The 27,680-nt window shown below is 42.7% G+C and overlaps 1 protein-coding gene across 9 annotated transcripts in view; it reads right to left on the bottom strand.

Moving 5' to 3' along the window:
* The window catches only part of ubap2a (ubiquitin associated protein 2a), a 100,617-nt gene that overhangs the window by 24,626 nt on the left and 48,311 nt on the right, over positions 1–27,680 (bottom strand). For 7 of the 9 annotated variants that reach the window (XM_067984663.1, XM_067984655.1, XM_067984689.1 and 4 more), the window contains 7 exons: positions 22,522–22,726; positions 18,272–18,311; positions 15,738–15,912; positions 9,994–10,063; positions 7,045–7,231; positions 878–969; positions 634–681 (listed from right to left, as the gene is read on the bottom strand). In XM_067984663.1, the coding sequence (XP_067840764.1) occupies positions 634–681; positions 878–969; positions 7,045–7,231; positions 9,994–10,063; positions 15,738–15,912; positions 18,272–18,311; positions 22,522–22,726 (817 nt within the window). The remainder of the gene's footprint in view (positions 1–633; positions 682–877; positions 970–7,044; positions 7,232–9,993; positions 10,064–15,737; positions 15,913–18,271; positions 18,312–22,521; positions 22,727–27,680) is intronic. The other 2 variants (XM_067984705.1, XM_067984672.1) reach the window with 1 other exon arrangement.

Here is a 27,680-nt window from a genome sequence, read left to right on the forward strand (position 1 = left end):
TGAATGCTTCATGTACTGACAGGAATTGCAGTAATGCAAAAATCTTACTCAGACATCTTTGAATGCAACTAAGGAGAGACTGCAGTGCTGGAGGACCTGGGTTTCACATCCCAACCTCAGCAGTCTCACTGCTACCTCCAGTAGTAGAGGTTCACCAGCTATACACTGACCTATAGGACAAAAGCAACTGATGGAACTTAGATGACCTACTGGGAAATTGCCAACCAAGATCCATCCTGACCTGTATGCTACATCAAGGCAGCAAAAGATGGAGAAAGCAGGAGAGATTGATGTTTCATAACATAAGATGATCAGGGATAGAAGAATAAAGCCAAGCAGACCACAGCTAAATCAAAAGTCTACTCAAAAGAATGGATGGAGCTGTGCTTTTTAATTGAAGGAGGGAGGTAGTAGTATTGAAAAGAATCTCTACTTGTAACTTTCCATTAAAAAAGTCTTGTGCCTCAGATTATACTTGTGTTAAAAAGAGACCCCGTGTAGGGTACAGAATCTCAGGTCTGCCTCAAAGGCAAAAGGGTCACTGTCCTCTCCTAAAACTTTAAAAACACAAGATATAAACTAACAATGGCAAAAACCAGTTTTAAACGCTCAGTTTCCAAAGATTATACGAACCATAGGTAGCCTGGACTGAAGTAGCTGAAGATCGTCATATCCATAGATCTATTGTTTGAAAGTCAAAAAAAAAATCAAAATCTCCCAAGAAATTTCAATTTGTTGAATAGTAAACAGTTTACAAATGTTTACTATCTAAAGCACAAAGCATATTTCTAGTCAGTATCAATGCAATTTCACTGCCTGATCTGCAAATATACAATTGTTAATTAATATTTGCATTCAACTAATAATTCACTCTTACTGGGTATGCAGGCAGCAGTCCCCCTGGTCCAACAATGTACTGATTGTGTAAAATAGGAGGCACACCTTGAGGAAGATTTGGCGGAGCCTTTCCTGCAATAAGAAACCAGCTGTATTAACACATGTCTAAGTCAAGGAGGAAAAAAAAGCCATGTTGCTCATGAAGTTTGTCCCTCTATTATTTCAAATCAGCTAGCCCAACAAGCATCTGCATTTTGAACTTATATCTGACTCCATTACCTTACCTGATAAACTTTTGATGAGATCTATCACCCTTGGAATGCATTTCTTCCCCCACCCCCTCCCCAAGATCAGTTGACCTTTGCCATGCCTTTTAATACTTTAAATACTTCAATGAGGTCACCCCTTAACCATCACCTCTTGGCAAACTGTAGAGCTTAAGCCTCATGATTTTTCATAGCTTGCTCTCTTCAGACAAGTGAACCTCTTGTTGCTCATCTCACCCTTTCCAAGGTACATATTTCCACCTTTGAGGTCTAGAGACAGTGTATGCGCATGTGGAAGAGGGAAAGAGGTAAGGCTCTGCAACATGCAGTAGACCAGTGATGGAAAAATAGAAGGGGAGGTGGGATGTAGGGCTGGAGAAGATTGGAGAGATGATCAGGAGCGAGGCTATGGAGTGATATGAAGATAATTTTTGGATGAAGTGTGCTTATATTGAAAAAGGTGAGGGACAGGGAACCAATGGAGTCAATAAGGATGGAGTAATGGACAAGCAGGGTTTAGTACAGGTTGGCATGAGGGCAGCACTTGTCTGGATTAGTCGAATTTTAAGTAGTCCGGCGTCCAGGAGGCTAATGGAAAAATACATCGCTAGCATAGCAGCTTTAGCTGATTTTTGAAAGATGTACATGATATTGTTTTTATCAGAGTCAAACTTCAACTGTAATGGAAAGCAGATAGTGGATGGCTCTGTGGGAGTTGTTCAGAGGCCATCAAGATGGGGATGGGTCCAACAAAACCCCACATATTACGGATACTGATCCAGGCCAAGTATTACTGAGAGAATTAACAACAGGTTGAATGGTTATATTTGTAATAACCATTACAATTTTCCATATAGTCATGCTACTGCTTACATTATTTTTAATAAACCTGTTTCATAGCTGACAGCCCACGTCAAGCCATTGACTGAGAGCAGTTAGTCCGCCAATCTCCAAAGGCTAGGAGATCACGAAGGGTACTGTGTTATACTCGACGAGCTAAATAAAGCAACGAGGGTTTCTATATGATCCCTGGGTAACACTGCAATACCCGATATTTTGTGTGCAAGGTTGCATTCAGCTTATAGGGAGAAAAGGCTCACGGTGCTGCCCTGGACCTGAATGTGAGAGAAGTATCAAGTAAAACCCAAAAATGTAACAAGGCATTCAATGACATGATTAAAAACCATCACTAGACAAATTTATCAAGTCAAAAGGGATATCGGCGCCGAGTTTCAGAACTTTACCCAAGTGCTACAGTACTTTGAAAGTACATGTACTTATTATGCTTTGGTGCACGATAGCTTTTAACACGTCAGTATATTTTTATACGAAGGGATACACATCCATGTAGTCCACATCTGTTGGGGGCATGTTACTGCTAAATATTAATGGGAGTCAGGAGTATGTATAAACTTGAAATCAAAAGAACATGAACAGGAGCAGGAGTAGGCCATACGGCCCCTCGAGCCTGCTTTGCCATTCATTGAGATCATGGCTGATCTTTCACATCAACTCCACTTTCCTGCCTGATCCTCATATCCCTTGATTCCAAAAATCTCATCTCAGTCTTAAATGACCGACCCCTTATCCTGTGACTATGCCCCCTAGTTCCAGATTCTCTAGCTGGGGAAACAACCTCTCAGCATCGACCCTGTCAAGCCCCCTGAGAATCTTGTATGTTTCAATGAGATCACCTCTCGTTCTTCGAAATTCCAGAGTATAGGCCCATTCTATTCAATCTCTCTTCATAGGACAACCCTCTCATCCCAGGAATTAATCAATGTAGTAAACCTTCGCTGCACTGCCTCTTAAGATAAGGAGACCAAAACTGTACACAGTACTCCAGGTGAGGTCTCACCAAAGCCTTGCACAATTGTAGGAAGACTTCCTTACTCTTGAACTCCAACCCCCTTGCAATAAAGGCTAACATGCCATCTGCCTTCCTTATTGCTTGCTGCACCTGCATGCTAACTTTTTGTGTTTCTTGTACAAGGACACCCAAATCTCTCTGAACATTTAATAGTTTATCACCATTTAATATTCTGTTTTTCTATTCTTCCTACCAAAGTGACTAACCTCACATTTCCCCACATGATACTCCATCTGCCACTTCTAGCCCACTCACCTAACCTGTCTATATCCCTTTGCAGATTTTGTGTCCTCCTCACAGCTTAGTTTCCCACCTAGCTTTGTATCATCAGCAGAGAGTTTACCAATAAAGCATCAACAGGTAAGGTCAAAGCAGGAAAAAATGGTAGAGTCAAAATTGAAGACTCTATCTGAATGCACGGAGCATTCATAACTAGATGAATTAGTTGCACAAATAGAGATAAATGGGTTTGATCTAAACAGCCATTACAGAGACGTGGTTGCAAAGTGACAAAGATTGGGAACTAAATATTCCAGGGTTCATGACGTTTAGAAAAGACAGGCAGAATGGAAAAGAAGGGTTTAGCCCTAATAATAAATTTCAGCCCTGACATAAGGACAGTGATGAGAAAGGATCTTGGCTCGGAAGATCAGGAAATAAGAAGTAACAAGGGGCAGAAAACACTGATGGGAGTAGTTTATAGGCCCCCTATTAGTAGCTATACTGTTGGACAGAGTATTAATCATGAAATAATAGGAGCTTGTAACAAAAGGTAATGCAGTAATCGTGAGGGACTTTAATCTTCGTATAGACTGGGCAAATCAAATTGGCAACGGCAGTTTGGAGGACGAGTTCATGAAATGCATTAGAGACGGTTTCCTAGAACAATGCATCATGGAACCAACCAGGGAACAGGCATTTTTACATCTTGTATTGTGTAATGAGACAGGGTTAATTAGTAATCTCACGGTAAAAGGATCCTCTGGGGAAGAGTGATCATAATATGATGAATTTCACATTGAGTTTGAGAGTGACGTAATCAAGTCTGAAACTAGAGTCTTAAACTTAAATAAAGCCAACTACAAAAAGGTTTGAAGGGTGAGTTGGCTACGGTAGATTGGAAAATTAAATTGAAGGGTATGACAGTTGAAAAGCAATGCCAAACATTTACAGAAATATTTCAATATTCTCAACAAATATACATTCCATTGAGAAATAAAAAGACCCCAGAAAAATGATCCACTGTGGCTAAGGATAGCATTAGATCAAGAGAGGCCGAAAATGTTGCCAAGAATAGTAAACTTGAGGATTGGTAGAGTTTTAGAAACCAGCAAAGGATGACCAAAAAATTGATAAAAAAGGGAGAAAATAGAATATGAAAGTAAACTAGCAAGAAATATAAAAACAGATTGTAAGAGCTTCGACAAGTATGTAAAAAGAAAGTAGCAAAAGTAAATGTTGGTCCCTGAGAGGCTGAGGCAGGAGAAATTATAATGGGGAAATCAGGAAATGGCCGATGGGTTAAACAAATATTTTGTATCTGTCTTCACAATAGAAGACACAGAAAACGCACCTGAAATAGTGGGGAACCAAGGGGCTAATGAGAGTGGGGAACTTAAAGTAGAGAAAAAGTACTGGGAAACTAATGGCCGTTAAATCCCCTGGACATAATGGCCTACATCCGAGGGGTTTAAAAGAGGTGGCTGCAGAGATAGTGGATGCATTGGTTACGATCTTCCAAAATTCCCTAGATTCAAGAACTGTCCCAGCGGATTGGAAGGTAGCAAATGTTACAGCACTATTCAAGAAAGGAAGGAGAGAGAAAACAGAGAACTACATGCCAGTTAGGCTGACACCAGTCGTCGGGAAAATGCTAGAATCCATTATTAAGGAAGTAGTAACGGCACTTAGAACATCATAATATGATTAGGTGGAGTCAACATGGTTATATGAAAGGGAAATCACGTTTGACAAATTTATTAGAATTCTGAGGATGTAACAAGCAGGGTAGATATAGGGGAACCAGCGGATGTAGTATATTTGGATTTTCAAAAGGCATTCGATAAGGTTCCACATAAAAAGGTTGTCACGCAAGATAAGGGCTCATGGGGTTAGGGTAACATATTAGCATGGATGGAGGATTAGCTAATGGACAGAAAAGAGAGTAGGGATAACTGAGTCATTTGCAGGTTGGCAGGCTGTAACTAATGGGGTACTGCATGGTTCGGTGCTTGGGCCTCAGCTATTTTATTAATGACTTGGATGAAGGCACCGAGTGTAATGTATCCAAATTTGTTGACGATACAAAGCTGGGTGGGAAAGTAAGCTGTGAGAGGACAAGAAGGTGGCAGATGGAGTATAATGCGAGGAAATGTGAGGTTATTCACTTTGGTAGGAAGAATAGAAAAACAAAATATTTTTTTAAATGGTGAGAAACTATTAAATGTTAGTGTCCAGACAGACTTGGGTGTCCTGATACAGGAAACACAAAAAGTTAGCATGCAGGTACAGCAGGCAATTAGGAAAGCAAATGACATGTTGGCCTTTATTGCAAGGGGGTTGGAGTAAAAGAGTAAGGAAATCTTACAACAATTGTACAGGGCTTTGTGAGACATCGCCTGGAGTACTGCATACAATTTTGGTTTCCTTATCTAAGGAAGGATATACTTCCCTTAGAGGCGGTGCAATGAAGGTTCACTAGATTAATTCCTGGAATCAGAGGGTTGTCCTATGAAGAGAGGTTGAGTAGAATGGGCCTATACTCTGGAGTTTAGAAGAATGAGAGGTGATCTCAATGAAACAGGATTCTGAGGGGGCTTGACAGGATAGAGGCTGAGAGCTTGTTTCCCCTGGATGGAGTGTCTAGAACTAGAGGGCATAGTTGGAGGATATGGGGTTGGCCATTTAGCACGGAGACAAGGAGAAATTTCTTCACTCAGAGGGTTGTGAATCTTTGGAATTCTCTACCCCAGAGGGCTGTGGATGCTGAGTCATCGAGTATATTCAAGGTTGAGATAGATTTTTGACTCTCGGGGAATCAAGGGATATGGGGATCAGGCAGGAAAGTAGAGTTGAAGATCAGCCATGATCTGATTGAATGGTGGAGCAGACTCAAGGGGCCATATGGCCTACTCCTGCTCCTATTATGTTCTTTTAATTCTTTCATGGGATGGGGGCGTCGCTGGTGAGGCCAGCATTTATTGCCCATCCCTAATGTTCTTAAACTTGGAATCATTACACTCAGTCCCTTCATCTAAGTCATTGATATAGATTGTAAATAGCTAAGGCCCAAGCACTGATCCTTGCGGCACACCACTAGTTACAGCCTGCCAACCTGAAAATGGTTGCCAATGCCAATTTAAACTTGTCAATTTATGATTTTTTTTTTTTTTTTTTTAAGTACAAGGAATTTTTTCAGGGGAAAGGACAATTTATATCTACAGTATTGAAGTTGATTATAGCACGCGAATTGAAGTCTATGTAGCTTCTGATTAGTATTACCATATTATACTAACTGCATTGGAAGATTGAACTACTGCCTCTATCTAAACTAACATGCAGACTGCATCTCAGTTATATTCAAGGTTGAGAAAGATAGATTCTATTCTCTTGTAAACACTATGATTTTGGTCTTCTGAGGCAGGTGAGCTACCCCAATATAAAGCATTGCACTGAATTGCCAACCAAAAGCAGTGCCTAATCATCATGCTTCTTATCCCACACACAGAAACCATAAATCCCTACTGGAAACTTCCAGCATTGAATATAAGCACTAGCAATTACCAAAAAACAAACTGTCCAATCTTTAAGAAAAGTGCAAACTCTAACTGCAGCATTATTTGCAGTAGAGAGAAAGGGAGAGGAAAGAAAGAACGAGCGAGAGGTAAAAAAAGAGTTGGGGGAAAAGAAGACAGACACTAATGTACAAGGAGAGAAACATTTGGTGGGTCCTGGTTGAAGTTTGAGAACCTCTAGTTCATTTAAGATCAAAGTATAAAATCAGAAAACAAAACAAACATTAGAAGCCCCCCTTTCCCAGGGCTGGCCTTTAATAAAGGAATGGCTTTCTACCTGAAGACACAGAAGGAGCTGCCCGCGTAGTAGCAGTTGGCATGGATACACTAGCGGCACTCAGTCCAAGGCTGTTTGTAGTGTTTAGGCTGCTGGAGACAGTAACTGATGATGTGGTGATTGTAGCAAATGTCAAAGCAGTTGAGAAAGTTGCAGAAGTCTCCAAACTGCTGTCAACATTTGTGTGCTGCAGAAGAAAAACAATGTAAGCAGTACAGCATCGTAGTGCTAAAATAGCAATGACCAACTCACAACTTCACACCACCACCCCCCAATCCACCAGTACTCCCTTGCCTTCCTACTCGCCTGCCGTCACCCCAGGCTTAAATACCCCTCGGTTAAGCCCACAGCTAACCTTTGCATCTTTCTTGGCATTCTCCGAAGGGTCTATTGAGCCACCCATCGCTGCCCTACGAGCAACAATTCCAACTGCGCCATCCTCCTCCCATCCAAACTTCCCTCCCAGCGTACCTGTGATCAATAATCACCACCTCACAATATTTCCACCCAGAACATCCATTCATTCGCGAACATGGCCCTTGCGGTCCACGACCTTATTGTGGATGATTGCATCCTGGCTTTGACAGAAACTTGGTTCACAGGTTCCCTTACTGGAGTCTCCCCAAATGGCTATAAATTTCCACAACCTGCCCCACCCAAACTGTCACAATGGTGCTGTGGCCATCTTCAAATTACACCTTGGTCTCTCCCTCAACTTCTCTGGTATCTTCTCCTTCAAGCACCTCACCTTGTTCCACTCCTCCAGCCTGTCCTTTAAAATCCTCATTCTCTATTAGCCCACCCCGAGTTTCTTACCAAGTTATCTTCCCTCACTTCGTCTCTGCACCGAGCAACTTATCATCCTCTGTGCTTTCAATCTCAACTCGCTTTGCCCTCCATCCGCCAATTTCACGATACTCATCCTCCTTAAACCTCTCCCTCCATATAAACTCTAACCATATTCGTAGTCACCCTTCGGCCTTTTCATCTCATGTGGCCACTCTACTTCATGATCTCAATCACAGATAAGACAACTTCCTTATATCCCTCATCACCCAACTACCCCCTCCAACCCCACTTCCTTCTGCATCCGACTCTGGAAAACCTAGCTCCCCAACTCACTTACAAATGCACTTTCAGACTCCCAACAGCCTAGCCTCCATTTGCCATAATATTTCTGCAGCTGTCTATCTGCTCAACCACTCCCTCACCTCCATCTTTGATGCCCTGGTCCCCAGTAAAACTTATAGCCTCTCCTGGTTGTTGTCACTGGAAATCAAAGGGGCATGTGGTGCACAACTGATTCACCCAACCACCATCAGATCTGGCTTAACCACCAAGTTCGAGGTTCATTCACCGCTGCCAAAACCATTATTTCAGGATCATCCTGGAGATCAAAGATATCCTCTTTCCTTTCCACACCACCAACGATCTCCTTAAACCCCTCCTCTCCCCTGACCCCTCCACACTCATAGGAACATAGGAAGAGTAGGTCATTTAGCCCCTTGAGTCCAATGAGATCATGGCTGATCTGTGACCTAACTGCATATATCCACCATAGCCCCATATCCCTTAATGCCTTTGGTTAACAAAAATCTATCAATCTCAGATTTAAAAACAACAATTGAACTAGCATCAACTGCCATTTGCAATAGAGTTTCCAAACTTCTACCACCCTTTGCATGTACAAGTGTTTCCTAACTTCACTCCTGAAAGTCCTGGCTCTAATTTTTAGGCTATGTTCCCTAATCCTACACTCCCCAACCAGCAGAAATAGTTTCTCTCTATCTACCCTATCAGGCCTACTCCTGCTCCTATCTCTTATGGTCCACTTAATATCCTGAAAACCTCGATCAAATCAACCTGTAATCTTCCAAATTCCAGGGAATACAGCCCTAGTTTGTGTAATCTCTCCTCATAATTTAACCCTTGGGAGTCCAAGTATCATTCTAGTAAATCTATGCTGCACTCCCAAGGTCAATATATCCTTCCTTAAGATGTGGTGCCCGGAACTGAACACAGTACTCCAGGTGTAGTCTAACCAGGGCTTTGTATAGCTGTAGCATAACTTCTAACCCTTGTTTTCTAGTCCTCTAGATATAAAGGCCAGTATTCCACTGGCCTTTTTGATTATTTTCTGTACCCGTCCATGACATTTTAATGATCTTTGTACATGGACCCCTAAGTCTCTTTGGAACTCCACTGTTTCAAGCTTTTCACCATTTAGAAAGTACCCTGATTTATCCTTTTTAGGTCCAAAAGTAATTATTTGACATGTCTGCCATTTCCTTATTTTCATTTACAATTGTCCAATTATCATCCTTGTCCTTGTTGACCTACATTGGCTCAGGTTACTCCACTGCCTCCAACTTAAAATTCTCATCCTGTTCTTTAAATTGTTTTGTGGCTGTGCCTCTCCCTATCTCAGTAACCTCTTCTAGTCCTACAACCCTCCAAGAACACTTCCTCCAACTCTGGCCTTGTGCATTCCCTCCAACCTTGGTGACCATGACTTAAGCCATCTAGGCCCTATGCTCTGGAAATCCAACCCCCCACCCCCAAATCTCTCCCACCCACTTAAAAACCAAATCCAACCAAGCTTTGGCTCGGCATCCATTTTCTGTCTGATTACACACTACGCCTCTGAAGTCCTTTGTTTTTCTACATTGAAGTCGCTACATAAACGCAAATTGTTGTTGTTGAACTGCACGAGGCAAAGTAAAGCAGCCAACATAAAATATACCTTTTAATAAAAGTGAATATGGACATTTAACACTTAGCTTACTGGATACAACAAATACCACTGCACTTATGAAAGTAGGATTTTGGATAATCATTGAAGTTGAGATAGAAAATTCTTCAGCGCCAAGATTCATTTATATATAGCTGGAAAAATACAACATACTTAAGGGGAACAACCGCTTAACTCAAAACATTTAACATACTTACTGCATGTGATGAGCTTGAGGTTGGTGAAGAGGCAGTAGGAAGGCTGCTGCTTTGGTGGTTCGGCAAGGAACTGCATAAAAAATTTGTTGCAAGAAAAAATGGTTAACCTAAATTGCATTATGCATGGTGCAGTAATAGTAGTGCCAGAGGACTTGAATACTGAAGATAATCATTTAAAAAATACTCCCCCAATAAAATCATTTACCAAAGCACGAAGAAACCTATGGTCAATATCTCAATACTGATATCTAATCAGCTACTTGGATAAAGAATGTGGTGCAGGTCAATGCATCCAATTTTCTAGTTTTATGAGGAAGCACTTAGCAACTGCTCATCATTCTCTCCCACCCCACAAAAGACTATGGGCAAGAAAGTTATCCTCAAGTGTGAGGAGCAATAAGTGCAAAGCCATGAGTCACTGTTCCGGACAATACTGAACCACCAACACAGCATCGTTGTTCCACACTTCAACTCTATTCATCAATGTAAACTGTACACAAATGAAAAAAGGGTACAAAAATTTCCTCTTAAATCTTTCAAAAAAGTAATGAAAAACAACTTGCTTTAAATTTTCAACTTTTATAAAAGGGCTTCTTGTACAGATAGATTAGTTATGTGAGGGAGTAAGAAAATCAAAACAATCTTTTTTTCAATGTGCTGCAGAATAGGGGCAGATAAAGAGCATCAATGCATGCATGGCACTATCCAAATGTGAATACTTTGAAGCATGTTATTTATATAAATGGAAAACAAGAGGTTGCAGCACACTACTGGAATCCAAAATACTCCTACTCTTCACTTTGTATATTAGCTAGCTCTCTATCCACATGGTTAAATTATTTTTAAATACCATATGATTTAGTTACATGGCACTTTATGAAATGCCCCTTGAAAATCCATATATACATGCAACACATTCCTGGATTGCCCCAAAATATTCAACTAAGTTAACTGAGCACAACCCTCCCGTCACAAATTCATGCTCACTATCCCCGATTAGTCTCTTCTTTTTCTAAGTATTCACCTATTGTTATGGAATCTCGAAGTTCACCCACAACTAAAGGCAAGACAAACTGGCCTATAATTTTTTGACTTATCCTTTCCCCTCTGTTGAATAGTGTGTAAATTTTCTAACCCTCCAGTCCCTTGGCACAATACAATTTTCCATAGATTTTTGGAAAATTAAAGTCAATGCCTTTGCAATCACCTCTCCAACCTCCTACAGTATTCTGGGATGCACACCAACTGGACCTGGCGACTTTGCTACTATTAATCCCATTAACTTTAATGCAAGGAATCTTACAACACCAGGTTATAGTCCAACAATTTTATTTTAAAATCACAAGCTTTCGGAGATTATCCCCTTCGTCAGGTGAGTGAGTGAATGAACAAGAGGTTCTCAAATCGCATATCTTATATTAGGCTGGGACATCATCACCAATCAAAAGGTGTCGTTGGTGTTCAGACAGGTTAGCCACGGAAAACAGTAGGTCCCAGTATACTGAATACACATTGTGTCAAATTACAGACAGAGAGAAAGAGACCCAAAAAGGCAGAGAGAGAGAGAGAGAGAGAGAGAGAGAGAATATTAAAAACAGACAACTTTTTTTCCCCCCTTGCTGGTGGGGTTACATGCAGTGTGACATGAACCCAAGATCCCGGTTGAGGCCGTCCTCATGGGTGCAGAATTTGGCTATCAATTTCTGCTCGACAATTTTGCGTTGTCGTGTGTCTCGAAGGCCGCCTTGGAGAACGCTTACCCGAAGAACGGTGGCTGAATGTCCTTGACTGCTAAAAAGTGTTCCCCGACTGGTAGGGAACCCTCCTGTCTGGCGATTGTTGCGCGGTGTCCGTTCATCCGTTGTCGCAGCATCTGCATGGTCTCGCCAATATACCATGCTCCGGGGCATCCTTTCCTGCAACGTATGAGGTAGACAACGTTGGCTGAGTCACCGGAGTATGAACCATGTACCTGGTGGGTGCTGTCCTCTCATGTGATGGTGGTATCCGTGTCGATGATCTGGCATGTCTTGCAGAGGTTGCCGTGGCAGGGTTGCGTGGTGTCGTGGATGCTGTTCTCCTGAAAGCTGGGTAATTTGCTGCGAACGATGGTCTGTTTGAGGTTGGGTGGGTGTTTGAAGACGAGTAGTGGAGGCGTGGGGATGGACTTAGCGAGGTGTTCGTCGTCATCGATGACATGTTGAAGGCTGCGGAGAACATGGCGTAGTTTCTCCGCTCCGGGGAAGTACTGGACGACGAAGGGTACTCTGTTGGTTGTGTCCCGTGTTTGTCTTCTGAGGAGGTCTACGCGTTTCTTCGCTGTGGCCCGTCGGAACTGTCGATCGACAAGTCGAGCGTCATATCCCGTTCTTACGAGGGCGTCTTTCAGCGTCTGTAGGTGTCCATCGCGTTCCTCCTCGTCTGAGCAGATCCTGTGCATTCGTAGGGCCTGTCCATAGGGGATGGCCTCTTTGACATGGTTGGGGTGGAAGCTGGAAAAGTGGAGCATCATGAGGTTGTCCGTGGGCTTGCGGTCGAGTGAGGTGCCGAGGTGCCAGTCTTTGATGGAGATTTGTGTGTCCAAGAAAGAAACCGATTCTGAGGAGTAGTCCATGGTGAGTTTGATGGTGGGATGGAACTTGTTGATGTTATCGTGTAATCTCTTCAGTGATTCTTCGTCGTGGGTCCATAGGAAGAAAATGTCGTTGTCCTACAAAAACTCAGCACCCACGGACCAGTTGAACCAGGAACACTTCTCACCACGATGGACATCTCGGCACTCTACACCAGTATCCCCCACGATGATGGCATCGCTGCAACAGCCTCAATACTCAACACCAACAACAGCCAATCTCCAGATGCCATCCTACAACTCATCCGCTTCATCCTGGATCACAATGTCTTCACCTTCGATAACCAGTTCTTTACCCAAACACACGGAACAGCCATGGGGACTAAATTCGCACCCCAATACGCCAACATTTTCATGCACAAGTTCGAGCACGACTTCTTCACTGCACAGGACCTCCAACCAACGCTACACACCAGATACATCGACGACATTTTCTTCCTATGGACCCACAGCGAAGAATCACTGAAGAGACTACACGATAACATCAACAAGTTCCATCCCACCATCAAACTCACCATGGACTACTCCTCAGAATCGGTTTCTTTCTTGGACACACAAATCTCCATCAAAGACGGGCACCTCACTCTACCGCAAGCCCACGGACAACCTCACTATGCTCCACTTTTCCAGCTTCCACCCCAACCATGTCAAAGAGGCCATCCCCTATGGACAGGCCCTACGAATGCACAGGATCTGCTCAGACGAGGAGGAACGCGATGGACACCTACAGACGCTGAAAGACGCCCTCGTAAGAACAGGATATGACGCTTGACATGTCGATTGACAGTTCCAACTGGCCACAGCGAAGAATCGCATAGACCACCTCAGAAGACAAACACGGGACGCAACCAACAGAGTACCCTTCGTCGTCCAGTACTTCCCCGGAGCGGAGAAACTACGCCATGTTCTCCGCAGCCTTCAACATGTCATCGATGACGACGAACACCTCGCTAAGGCCATCCCCACGCCTCCACTACTCGCCTTCAAACAGCCACCCAACCTCAAACAGACCATCGTTCGCAGCAAATTACCCAGCTTTCAGGAGAACAGCGTCCACGACACCACAAAACCCTGCCACGGCAACCTCTGCAAGACATGCCAGATCATCGACACGGATACCACCATCACACGAGAGGACAGCACCCACCAGGTACATGGTTCATACTCCTGTGACTCGGCCAACGTTGCCTACCTCATACGTTGCAGGAAAGGACGCCCCGGAGCATGGTGCATTGGCAAGACCATGCAGACACTGCGACAACAGATGAACGGACACCGCGCAACAATCGCCAGACAGGAGGGTTCCCTCCCAGTCGGGGAACACTTCAGCAGTCAAGGACATTCAGCCACCGATCTTCGGGTAAGCGTTCTCCAAGGCGGCCGTCGAGACACACGCCTTGGAGAACGCTTACCCGAAGATCGCTTACACGACAACGCAAAATCATCGAGCAGAAATTGATAGCCAAGTTCCGCACCCATGAGGACGGCCTCAACCGGGATCTTGGGTTCATGTCACGCTACACGTAACCCCACCAGCAAGGGGAAAAAAAATTATCTGTTTTTAATATTCTCTCTCTCTCTCTGCCTTTTGGGTCTCTGTGTAATTTGACACAATGTGTATTCAGTATACTGGGACCTACTGTTTTCCGTGGCTAACCTGTCTGAACACCAACGACACCTTTTGATTGGTGTGATGATGTCCCAGCCTAATATAAGATATGCGATTTGAGAACCTCTTATTCACTCACTCACCTGACGAAGGGGATAATCTCCGAAAGCTTGTGATTTTAAAATAAAATTGTTGGGCTATAACCTGGTGTTGTAAGATTCCTTACATTTGTCCACCCCAGTCCATCACCGGCATCTCCACACCATTAACTTTAATGCAGTTTTCTTTAGAATACTTATTGTCTAATAGCTTTCACACCCGCCTCAGATACTTGTACTTCAGCATCTCTGCTATTCTCTCATTCAAATACAAGATGATCACCATCACATCTGTGGTCCTACCTCCTCAACTATTCTTTTACTTATGTGCTTATTGCAGATTACCTCTTGCTGTTTCCTATTAATGTCAATTGCCAGTCTAGTCTCATACTTAGCCTTCTTCCCTAATACTTCAGTTTTCTTGTTTATTATCCCTATACTTATCACAAACCTCTTTTAAACCTCATTTTTGCTCGAACCAAGATTTATCCATGGAACCCATCATCCATGATGCACTCCTTTACTCAGTCTGAATCTAATCAACTTTTACTTTATCCAATTAAATATCTATCACTGCTGGTCTGACATTTTTTGCCCCAGTTAATCAGGGCTAAAGCCCTTTAATCCTGCTAAAATTAGCTAATATCCAGTACAATACCTTTATCCTTGATCCCTCTTTCTCTTCATCCATTTTCAATGGGAACATTAGGATGCCATTTCCCAAATGCTCTCCAACCTGTCTGAGCTAGCACTGCATCCTTCCTTGTTGGATTTACAACATACAGATTAAAGGAACCAATCGTGAATGCATTATTGAACCCCCTTCCCAGTTTGACCAAAAACAATCTTATCACAGTCTCTCATAGGAAAATACAGGACTGGAAGTGACACAGCACTCTTAGGATATTCAAAGTCACTCATTATTAACACTTGCTACTGTAAACTTCTCCAAAACTGCCTACAAATCTCATTCTCCATTTTCTTCTTACTATTCAATGGTCCATAATGTACTTCCAATGTGGTAACTGATCCCATATTTCTTAATTCTAAGATTCTGCACACTAATATTTTTTCTTTTCATAACTTGTGTCCTTAATTAAGGTTGGCCTCCTTTTCCCCCATTTCTCTTTACTGAAAATGTTATAGCCAGGAATATTTGGATCCCAGTCTCACCCTAGATAAATCCAAGTTTTCATCAAGGCTAGGTCAAGTCCTTCCATTCTAATTGGTGCCTTAAGGTCTCTATTTGTAATACTTGTCACATTTTCCTATTAATATTTCAACCCCGACCCATTCATACTCAGTATCTCATTCCCTCTTTCCTTTCTCCCCCCACCCCCCTAAAACGAAATTTTTCAAGAAAAAATTAACAGCTGATATGACACATACCTGTTAAGACACATACCTGTTAAGTTGTGAAAGGGAGCTGTTGGGCAATTCAATGGTCTGGTTCAAGCTGGATAAGCTAGCAGAATGTTGAGATACTATAGGCAGAAGTGAAGCCGTGGACACATCAGTGGACAACGAACCCACATTCGGTAAAGATTGTGACTCAGCTGATTTCACTGTGGGACATGAAGCTGAAAAAAATAAGTTTTTCCATCTGTATCATTTCACTCTTGCAGTTTCACATTGCTTCATAAACGTTAAAATAAATTGATCACTAGCCAGTACTAATCATTAACGAATAAAAGTGCTTTTTTAAAAAAAAATAACTTGGATGAAAAATTCTTAAACCGTCACTATTAGGCTCATACTTTTGATAGCTCCAAAAATTAAATTAATTGCTCTAACTTGGAATTTGGCACCATAAGCGATCAAGCTCATTTTCAAATGAAGTCATGATACCATGTTCCAGACTAAAACTGACTGGATCATTCACTGTAACCACAAGAAGTGTTATTAAAACTGAACCCTTTTAATGAAAACTCTCTACAAGCAACATGCACTTTCCTCTCCCAGGATTATTAGGACACAAAGTTTTAAGCCGTATGGTGCTTATCCTACTGATGCAATGCCATAAGGCTAATGAATTTTAGTTATCAGTACCCAAAAACCTCAGTGCAAAAAAAATGGACCCAAGATCAATAGAGGTCGATTTAGTCAGACTACTGCAGGGATGTACAACACAGGACAACTCCTCCCTCCTCCCCCCCACCCCACAACCATGGGTATGCAGTGTCCACAAAGCACTCATTCACCACTAGAGTCAATGCTCAAAGCATTACTGGCAATGTTGCGGGAACAAGTTTACTTCTCAGAGAAAATACAGAGATTTCACTATCCCAAACAGGCTCAAAACCAGATTATACTAATTGACTCAGAACACAACCTTCCAAATGTTCCACTGCTATGGATGCTCCAATAAGAATTCAGCACAATGAGAATGTTTTCTCCACCATATGCCAGCAAAAAAGGAATAAAACACGAAGTACAGCCAAAATTAGACTTTTCTTTGTATGATCACATTGTTTACTCAGTGCACATCCTAAGTAAGGAATATTATGTACACCATGCATAATGCTTCAAGAGTCCATGCTTCTAAGAACGTTTAATCCGAACCAGTCTTCTGTTGCTATCTATTTTCCAGAGGATCTGGATCTATTTACAACACACTGGCAGCAATTCATATTCGTGCAATATTTATGTTGATGAGATGGCACATACCTGTAAGGTATCTACATTGGAAGTTCCAAAGAGAATGACTATGATCTCTATTATCCTAGTCAGTCTTAACCTCCAGTATCATAGTCCAGAGTAGCTAGACTTGCAACATGTAGTGGGTTATGTGGAAGGTTGTCCAACTTGTTCACAGCTCATCCAAAACATATTAAATGCTATACTTCAAAAGATGAAATAATACTGTGGCATGTATGATGCAGGACTAATTACTGCATCAGGGACACCTCATTTACTGACAATTCTTTTTAAGATTAATGGCTAATCAATCACTACTCTTCCTCTAATTAAATGCCCCAATCTGCCTCCATTCCACACAACTGTTGAAAGAAAACAAAACTATACGCATCACTAAGTTATCAGGTAAGCATAGGTACAAAAGAACTCTAGAATCATGGTCTGATTGGCTAAGAAAATAATATTTTCAAACTATTTCCCCCATACAATCTATCACAAAAATGGCATTCAATACGGCTACAAAAATGACACTTAGTTGTGGTTTAAAAAAAAGGCACTGGGTTGCATTAGTGGAGAGAGATTACAAATCGAACATTGTTTTGTTGTAGAAGGCACTGGGCAGATCCCAGTGCAATGCAGTGACCAAATCATAGAAAGATATTAGTGCCCTTAGGACAAGAGTGAGACACGTAATTGAAATGGTATCAGTACGCCTATGAGGAAAGGCTATTTTGAGACATCAGTGCTACTAACTGAAAGATTATATTCATGACTCGATATAGTTATAAACCTCCACATATGATTATTGTTCAAATGGGGAATCAGAATACTCATCTACTGTCCCTTATTCTGAAAGTATACCTCAGTTTATTTAAAAGAGCAGCAAGACCAATTTGCTGCAAGATGTTTACACAAAACAAAACTTACATTAGGCCAAAAAATAGATGAGGGAGTTTTGTATGTAGTGCACGATACATTATAAAAAATGGCACGTGTTATAGATATTATTTTAGATGTGGTCTGAAGACTGCCAAAACCAAATACCAAACTACATAACATGGGCCTATGAAAGTGTAAACTTTGCTAGCCCTGCAAACTGAAGCAAGAGAAACCAGATTATTCAGGATCTTATTCAAGTGGTTAACTAAAAACTGCAAGAAATCATTTTAAACTACCTTTGAATTACATTGGCAAAACATTTCCAAATAGCCAATCATGCTGCATATACTGAAATTACAATTTTAACAGTGGTGTTGCATTATATACACATTCCACCTTTGTTCTGACTTTTTGAATACTCACTTTCAAGTGCCTGTTGCGTCCCAACACCATTGTAGCCATTCTGTAAATGAAAGATAGAAATCTCAACAGGTATTATATGGATATCTTAATCATGGAACAAACTATTTGCTGTTCATCTAAAATAAAAGCGAAATACTGTGGATGCTGGAAATCTGAAATAGAAGAGGATTCTGGAAAACACTCAAGCAACATCTGTTTCTTTACTTGTCCCATTACCACCCCGTTGCCTTGAATCATCATCCCTTTTGTCATTTAATCATTCCTGCCCTCCAACCTATCACAGACCTTACACTTTGTTCTTCCCCACTCCCCATTCCTTTTCAGTGTCTCTGTACTTGCTTAAAAAAATGTTAATCTCTAACATCTTCCAGTTCTGATGAAAGGTCATTGGCCCGGAACGTCAACTCTGTTTCTTGCTCCACCGATGCTGCCTGACCGGCTGAGTGTTCTCCAGCATTCCCTTGTTTTTATTGCTGTTCATCTAACTTGTACGTAAATTTTGTTCCTCAAACTTCTGAAACAAATTTTATTATAGGCTATTTAAGCTACAGAAATGGATGGAGACTTCTGAACCTCACTTCACAAAGTACCTATGAATTAAGAGAATAAGCATCTAGTTCCTATTTAGTTTGCTTCCCTTCCAATCAAATGATTCAATAGTGTGGAAAGAGGCTATTGTGCTTAAGTTCATTCGTAAGTGTAAACTACATAACAGTGAAAATCAATTGCGTACCCTTGCACGGCCCAAATTCTTTGTTCACAAACATACCCCTAGAACTAATTCCAGGTTTTAAATGCTAACCTCAAATGAAGACCAGGACATCAGGACCAAATGGCAACAGTTTTTTTTTGGAATAGATATTGTAAATTTCTCGTTCACAAACCACCATCTCTGCCGCATTGACTATCAGTCACCAAGTTTCACACACCACTTTTCCTGCCTGTGCAACTTTCAGAGACAGCATCACCATTTGAATCTCTGCCCCTGCAGGTGAAAATTCAAATTTAAATCACCTGTTCAACCACAGCTGTTCATGATTTGTTGGTGACAGTATCAATTCTCCAGGTGTAGGAGCTGTCAGGGATGCTGCAACTGATCAATAATCATCTAGTCTGGTTGGAAGTGCACATGAAGAAACAGGACCAAGCTTGGATGCAATACTCCTCTTGGACAAATAGCCTGCCAACATTCATTGTTTAGGCTTAGACATGACTAGCCAGAAGTACAGAAGGTTTCCTGCCACATGTCAAACTGCACCCCAGCAAGGAAGGTTTTCAGGATAAAGGAGCGCATGGAAGGTGATGGAGAAAAGCCAATGAAGAAATGGAGTGTGTGGAGCGGGCAGAGAGAAAAGAAAAAATTTAACTTAACATAGAAACAGTGGTACAGCCACACTGTAATTCAAATCAAGGAAGGGAAGTAATTTAAAGCCTTAACATAAGACCACAGAAGTTTACAGCACAAAAGGCAGCCACTTCATCCCGCTGTGTCTGTGCCAGCTCTTTAGAGCAAAGCAAAACCAAGAGCACTGGCACATGTTCTCTATGCAGCTCTAAGTCTTTCACTTTCAAATATTTATCCACTTTTCCCTTAAAAGATGCAATGGTATCTGCCTCAACCATTCCATGTGGCAAAGCATTCCATGCTCCAATAGTCCTCTGCATAAAAAAAGTCCTAACCTCTCTTCTCACTCAGTGACAATTTAAAATGGATAACCCTTCGTCATTGACTCCCAATAGTTTCCTCCATTTACTCAATTAAAACTCAATTTTAAAAACCTCCTCAGCCTTCTCTTCTCCAATGTAAATCGGCCCTGTATATCAAGTCTCCCCTCATTATCAGAGTTTCCCATCCTTAGCATAATCCCAGTGAGTTTAAACTGTACATTAAATTCAGAGTATGTGTCCTTTCCATAATGGGTGCCCAAAACTGCCCATAGTTTTCTAATTCAAGAGCAAAATACTGCAGATGCTGGACATCTGAAATAAAAACAGAAAATGCTGGAAATACTCAGCAAGTCAGGCAGCATCTGTGGAGAAAAAAAATTAACGTTTCAGGTCAGAACTGTTCTGATGAAGGTTCATTGACCTGAAATATTAACTCTGTTTCTTTCCTCACAGATGCTGACTGTCTTACTGAATATTTCCAATTGTAAACAATTTTACAACACCAAGTTATAGTCCAGCAATTTTATTTTAAATTCACAAGCTTTCGGAGGCTTCCTCCTTAGTCAGGTGAACGATGTGAAAATGAAAACCTCGAAATGAAATCGCATTTATAATTCACAGAACAATGCTTGGTGAGTACAGACAGTTTTTTCAACTGCCCGTTGAAGTTGAAAAAACTGTCTGTACTCACCAAGCATTGTTCTGTGAATTATAAATGCGATTTCATTTCGAGGTTTTCATTTTCACATCGTTCACCTGACTAAGGAGGAAGCCTCCGAAAGCTTGTGAATTTAAAATAAAATTGCTGGACTATAACTTGGTGTTGTAAAATTGTTTACAATTGTCAACCCCAGTCCATCACCGGCATCTCCACATCATGAATATTTCCAGCATTTTCTATTTTTAATCACAGCATTCTAATAATGGCCTGAACAATGCTTTGTACAAATTGACTTCTTTACTCCTGTACACCAAACCATTATTTATAAAATGCAAAATGCTGTTGCCCTTTTAAAAAAAGGCTTTATCTACCTGCACTTCACACTCAAGCAATTATGCATTCAAACCACAAGATTTCTGTTCATCCACACCCTTAGCACCTTTCTATTGTGTGAAATCCCATTCCTCGTTCCTCCCAAAACTCTCACTTATCCACATTAAATTGCACTTGTCTACTGCCTGTCGAGTTGGTCTAGGTTCTGCTGAAATCTTTTAAAGTCTTCCTTGTTGTTTACCAAACTTTTATGTAGTCATAAATTTGAGATTGTGCGCTGTACGCCCAAATCATCTAAAGATGCAGAACCAATGTGGACCCAGTACTGACCCCTGGGGAACACCATTTCCAACCCTTCTTCAATCTGAGCAATGCCAAGTAATCCTATACCTATCCTTCCTGTCCAACTTTCTAACTTCTCTATTTTCTTTCATACCATATACTTCCATTTAAAAAAAAACTTGCCTCCTATGGACGCCTTATTGAACACCTTCTATAGCAACTTCACTCAGTGGGTAGTACTCTACTATCTGAGTCAAAAGATTGCAAGTTCCAGGACTTGAGGACATAATCTTGGCTGAAACTTCAGTGCAGTATGGAAGGAACATTGCATTGTCACAGCTGAAATTAAACACAGACCCCTTCTGCCCTCTGTTGGATGTAAAAGATCCCATGGAGCTATTTTAAGAGTAGTGAGTGCTCCTGGTGTCCTGGCTAACATTTACCTCTCAAACACTACCAAAAACAGATTAACCGGGCATTCATCTAAATCGCTGTTTACGGGATTTTGCTGTACACAAATTGGCCACTGCATTTGCCCACACCTCAAATGTAATTCATTGGCTACAGAGTTTTTGGGACATCGTGGGGATGTGACTACCACTATATAAATGCAAGTTCTTTGTATGAAAATCCATACCTTTTTCATCTATTGTAATTAGTTACCTATCCAATCGCTCACTTCTTCAAAAAATTCAAATGTCAAACATTTGCCTTCAGCAAATCCATGCTACCCATCCTCAATTATCCTATGCACTTGTAGAACTCTTTTTTTTAAGACAAACCACTACACCCCTTTTAGTTGATGATTGCAATTGTAATTAGAGACAGAATTATCCAATGTTAAACATTAAGAATCATAAAAATATGCATTTATTTCAATTCATTTTGCCTCCAGAACGCAATACAACAACTTGCATTTATATAGTGCCTTTAACATAGGAAGGCGTCCCAAGGTGCTTCAAAGGCACATAATTAGAGAAAAATTGTCACCAAGCCAAAGAAGGAGATATTAGGACAGGTATAAGCATTCATCTCACTATGGACTTCCTGCCAGGTTGACTGGGCTTCTTCAATTTTCCTCCCTATAAGAGGGCATAAAACCTCTATTTGGCACATTCTGTGTGGTGGTATGATTGCTATCAGCAGCTTGTTCAGGGAACCACAGATGCAAACCAACCACAATGCACCAAAGAGGTCAACAAAAAAGAGACTAGAAAATTTGTCCAGAGGCTATTTTTCTCTCCTGAAAATCAAAAGCTTTTCAGCCTTAAAACAGGAAAGGGAAACTTGCATTTCAAATGCTTACATTGATAGTCACCTGCAAAGAAGCTTCCTTTTGAGGAGATGTGCGCAGGGAATTCTGGTAGGGTATTCCGTTCACTGAATTCTGATCAAATGTTGAAGTCATTGGAGTGCTCTGAGCAGTTGTTAAACTGGAGGAGCTGATGGCAGATGGATTTGTCGATTCTTGACCTGCACTGGATAGCGACAAAAACTGCGACATCGAATCACTGCAAATAGGGTAAAATGTAATGCTGCATATTAGCTTAAGAATGATTTTCATAAACACGCATCCTTTCCAAAAACTATAAATTTGGTCAAAACACTACCAACTAGATTGAAATTCAGTGCTAGGCTAGCGGAGTGCATTTATAGAATATACAATTCTCCCCATGTTGCTTTTCCTCTACATATTTAGGTTTCACTGATCTTGCAGCATCTCCAGGTTACCTACCTCTGACTTTTTAGCCAATACTGCTAGAGTGCACTGCTATGAACTACTAGAATGCAGCTGTTAGATGACTTAGCTTCTAATTTTCTTTCCCTGCAAGGAAGCATCTGTGTGGTGCCTTCAATGGAGAACAGGAAGTGTGTCCAGCTGCAGCTACTGGCTAACCGTCTTTCGGAGCTGGAGCTGCGGGTGGATTCACTGTGGAGCATCCGCGATGCTGAGACTATCGTGGATAGCACATTCAGTGAGGTGGTCACACCGCAGGTAAAGATTACGCAGGCAGAAAGGAAATGGGTGACCGCCAGGCAGAGTAAAAGGACTAGGCAGGTAGAGCAGGAGTCCCCTGGGGCCATCTCCCTCTCAAACAGATATTCTGCTTTAGATACTGTTGGGGGAGATGGCTTATCAGGGGAAAGCAGCAAGAGCCAGGTTCGGGGCACCACGGGTGGCTCTGCTGCACAGCAGGGGAGGAAGAAGAGTGGCAGGGCTATAGTGATAGGGGATTCAATTGTAAGGGGAACAGATAGGCGTTTCTGCGGCCGCAAACGTGACTCCAGGATGGTATGTTGCCTCCCTGGTGCTAGGGTCAAGGATGTCACGGAGCGGCTGCAGGGGGAGGGTGAACAGCCAGTAGTCGTGGTCCATATTGGAAGAAACGACATAGGTAAAAAAGGGATGAGGTCCTGCAAGGTGAATTTAAGGAGTTAGGAGATAAATTAAAAAGCAGGACTTCAAAAGGTAGTGATCTCAGGATTACTACCGGTGCCACGTGCTAGTGAGTATAGGAACAGGAGAATAGACAGGATGAATGCGTGGCTGCAAGGATGGTGTAGGAGGGAGGGATTTAGATTCCTGGGACATTGGGACCGGTTCTGGGGCAGGTGGGACCTGTCCAAGCATGACGGGGGTGTTTGCTAGTGCTGTTGCGGAAGGTTTAAACTAGAGTGGCAGGGGGATGGGAACCTGAGCGGGGAGTCAGAAGAGAATAAAGTTGAGAGCAGCAAGAGGATTCTAGGGTCTCTGTTGTGTAGTGGGGGACTGCTGTTCAGCAAGGGCCCTTGAGTATACCTTTTAATTGAAGTGAAATTGGTGGGATTCATTTAATTTGAATTAATTAGTTAAAGGGTAAGTCATGGTCGTCAGGGACACCGGACATGTGTGCGGGAAATGTATCCAGCTGCAGCTACTGACAAACCGCATTGCGGCACTGGAGCTGCGGATGGATTCATTATGGAGCATTCGCGATGCTGAAAACGTCGTGGACAGCACGTTTAGTGAGATGGTCAAACCGCAGGTAAAGGTTGTACAGGCAGGAAGTAAGTGGGTGACCTCCAGGCAGAGTAAGAGGAGCAGGCAGGCAGTGCAGGGGTCCTCTGTGGCCGTCCCCCTCTCAAACAAATATACCGCTTTGGATATTGTTGAGGGGGATGACTTATCAGGGGAAGGCAGCAGCAGCCAACTTCCTGGCACCAGGGGTAGCTCTGCTGCACAGGCTGGGAGGAAAAAGAGTGGAAGAGCTATAGTGGTAGGGGATTCTATCGTAAGGGGAACAGACAGGCGTTTCTGTGGCCGTAAACGTGACTCCAGGATGGTTTGTTGCCTCCCTGGTGCCAGGGTCATGGATGTCACTGAGCGGCTACAGGGCATTCTCAAGGGGGAGGGTGAGCAGGCAGAGCTCGTGGTCCACATTGGGACCAACGACATAGGTAGGAAGGGAGATGAGGTCCTGCATCAAGAATTTAGGGAGCTAGGTAGCAGATTAAAGAGCAGGACCGCAAAGGTTGTAATCTCTGGATTACTCCCAGTGCCACGGGCTAGTGAGTATAGAAATAGGAGGATAGAACAGATGAATGCGTGGCTAAAGAGTTGGTGCAGGAGGGAGGGTTTCAGTTTCCTGGATCACTGGGCCTGCTTCTGGGGAAGGTGGGACTTGTACAAGTCGGACGGGTTGCATCTGAACCAGAGCGGGACAAATATCCTTGCGGGGAGGTTTGCTAGCACTGTTGGGGGGGGTTTAAACTAACTTGGCAGGGGGGTGGGATACAGAGTGGAGCTACAATAGGGGGTGATGTGCAGCCAAATATTGAGAAAAAAACAAGTCACCTTGGAAGACAGGGCAAATATGTAAGAGCAAGGCTGGATGGCATCTATTTTAATGCAAGGAGTCTTGCGAATAAGGTGGATGAACTGAAGGTGTTGATAAACACATGGGAGTATGACATTGTTGCTGTCACAGAGACATAAGAACATAAGAAATTGGAGCAGGAGTAGGCCAATCGGCCCCTCGAGCCTGCTCCGCCATTCAATAAGATCATGGCTGATCTGATCCCAACCACAAATCTAAAGAACACAAGAAGTCGGAGCAGGTTGAGGGAGGGGCAAGGTTGAGGGAGGGGCAAGACTGGCAGCTCAATATTCCGGGGTGCAGAATCTTCAGGCGAGACAGAGGGGGAGGTATAAGAGGAGGGGGGGTCGCAATATTAATTAAAGAATCAATTACTGCCATAAGGAGGGATGATATATTAGCAGGTCCCTCAAATGAGGCCATATGGGTGGAGCTTAAAAACAAAAAGGGGGCAAGCACTTTGATGGGAGTGTACTATAGACCCCCAAACAGTCAGGGGGAGATAGAGGAACAGATATGTAGGCAAATCTCAGAAAATTGTGCAAATAATAGGGTAATAATAGTGGGGGATTTCAACTTCCCCAATATTAACTGGGATACTCAGAGTGTAAAAGGCTTAGAGGGTACAAAATTCTTAACGTGCATCCAGGAGAGCTTTTTGAGCCAGCATGTAGAAAGTCCTACAAGAGAGGGGGCAGTACTGGACCTAATTCTAGGGAATGAGTCCGGCCAAGTGGAAGAAGTGCTAGTAGGTGAGCACTTTGGTGACAGTGACCATAATTCAGTGAGATTTAAGGTGGTCATGGAAAAGGACAGGGAGGGGCCGGAAATAAAGGTTCTAAATTGGGGGGGGAAGGCAGATTTTAATAGGATAAGGCAGGATCTGGCCAAAATGGACTGGGATCAGCTGCTTGTAGGAAAATCCGCATCGGAGCAATGGGAGTCTTTCAGAAGGGAGATTGAGACCATACAATGGCAACATGTTCCCGTAAAGGTCAAGGGTGGTTCCAAGAACTCCAGGGAACCTTGGATGTCAGGGGATATACGAGAATGGATTAGGAAAAAAAGGAGGGCTTTTGGCAGATACAAAAGGCTAAGGACGGAGGAAGCCCGAGAGGAGTACAAAAAGTGCAGGGGGATACTTAAAAAGGAAATTAGGAGATCAAGGAGGGGCCATGAAAAAACTCTGGCGAGCAAAATAAAGGAAAATCCTAAGATGTTTTATAAGTATATTAAGGGTAAGAGGATAACTAGGGAAAAAATAGGGCCCATTAGGGACAAAAATGGCAATGTGTGTGTGGAGCCGGAAGATGTAGGAGGGGTTCTAAATGAATTTTTTGCATCTGTTTTCACTATGGAGAAGGATGACGTAGACATAGAAATACGGCAGGGGGACTGTGATATACTCGAACATATTAACATCGAGCGGGAGGAGGTATTGGCGGTTTTAGCAGGCCTAAAAATGGATAAATCCCCAGGCCCGGACGAAATGTATCCCAGGCTACTGTGTGAGGCAAAGGAGGAGATTGCGGGGGCTCTGACACATATATTCAGAACCTCTCTGGCCACAGGGGATGTGCCAGAGGACTGGAGAACCGCTAATGTAGTACCATTATTCAAGAAGGGGAGTAGGGAAAAACCGGGGAACTACAGGCCAGTGAGCCTAACATCAGTGGTAGGAAAATTATTGGAAAAAATTCTGAAGGACAAAATTAGTCTCCACTTGGAGAAGCAAGGATTAATCAGGGATAGTCAACATGGCTTTGTCAAGGGAAGATCATGTCTGACTAATTTGATTGAATTTTTTGAGGGGGTGACTAGGCGTGTGGATGAGGGTAACGCAGTGGATGTGGTATACATGGATTTCAGTAAGGCCTTCGATAAAGTCCCGCACAGGAGACTGGTCAAGAAGGTACGAGCCCATGGAGTCCAGGGTGCCTTGGCACTTTGGATACAAAATTGGCTTAGTGGCAGAAGGCAGAGGGTGATGGTCGAAGGTTGTTTTTGTGACTGGAAGCCTGTGGCCAGTGGGGTACCACAGGGATCGGTGCTGGGTCCCTTGCTGTTTGTGGTCGACATTAATGACTTGGATATGAATGTAAAAGGTATGATCAGTAAGTTCGCTGATGATACAAAAATTGGTAGGGTGGTAAATAGCGAGGAGGATAGCCTCAGTCTGCAGGACGATATAGATGGGTTGGTCAGATGGGCGGAACAGTGGCAAATGGAATTTAACCCGGAAAAGTGCGAGGTGATGCACTTTGGAGGGACTAACAAGGCAAGGGAATACACAATGAATGGGAGGACCCTAGGCAAGACAGAGGGTCAGAGGGATCTCGGTGTGCAAGTTCACAGATCCCTGAAGGCGGCGGAACAGGTAGATAAGGTGGTAAAGAAGGCATATGGGATACTTGCCTTTATTAGCCGAGGCATAGAATATAAGAGCAAGGAGGTTATGATGGAGCTGTATAAAACACTGGTCAGGCCACAGCTGGAGTACTGTGTGCAGTTCTGGTCGCCGCACTACAGGAAGGATGTGATCGCTTTGGAGAGGGTGCAGAGGAGATTCACCAGGATGTTACCAGGGCTGGAGCGCTTCAGCTATGAA

The sequence above is a fragment of the Heptranchias perlo genome, chromosome 1 (assembly GCF_035084215.1).
Source record: "Heptranchias perlo isolate sHepPer1 chromosome 1, sHepPer1.hap1, whole genome shotgun sequence".
NCBI classification, from domain to species: Eukaryota; Metazoa; Chordata; class Chondrichthyes; order Hexanchiformes; family Hexanchidae; genus Heptranchias; species Heptranchias perlo.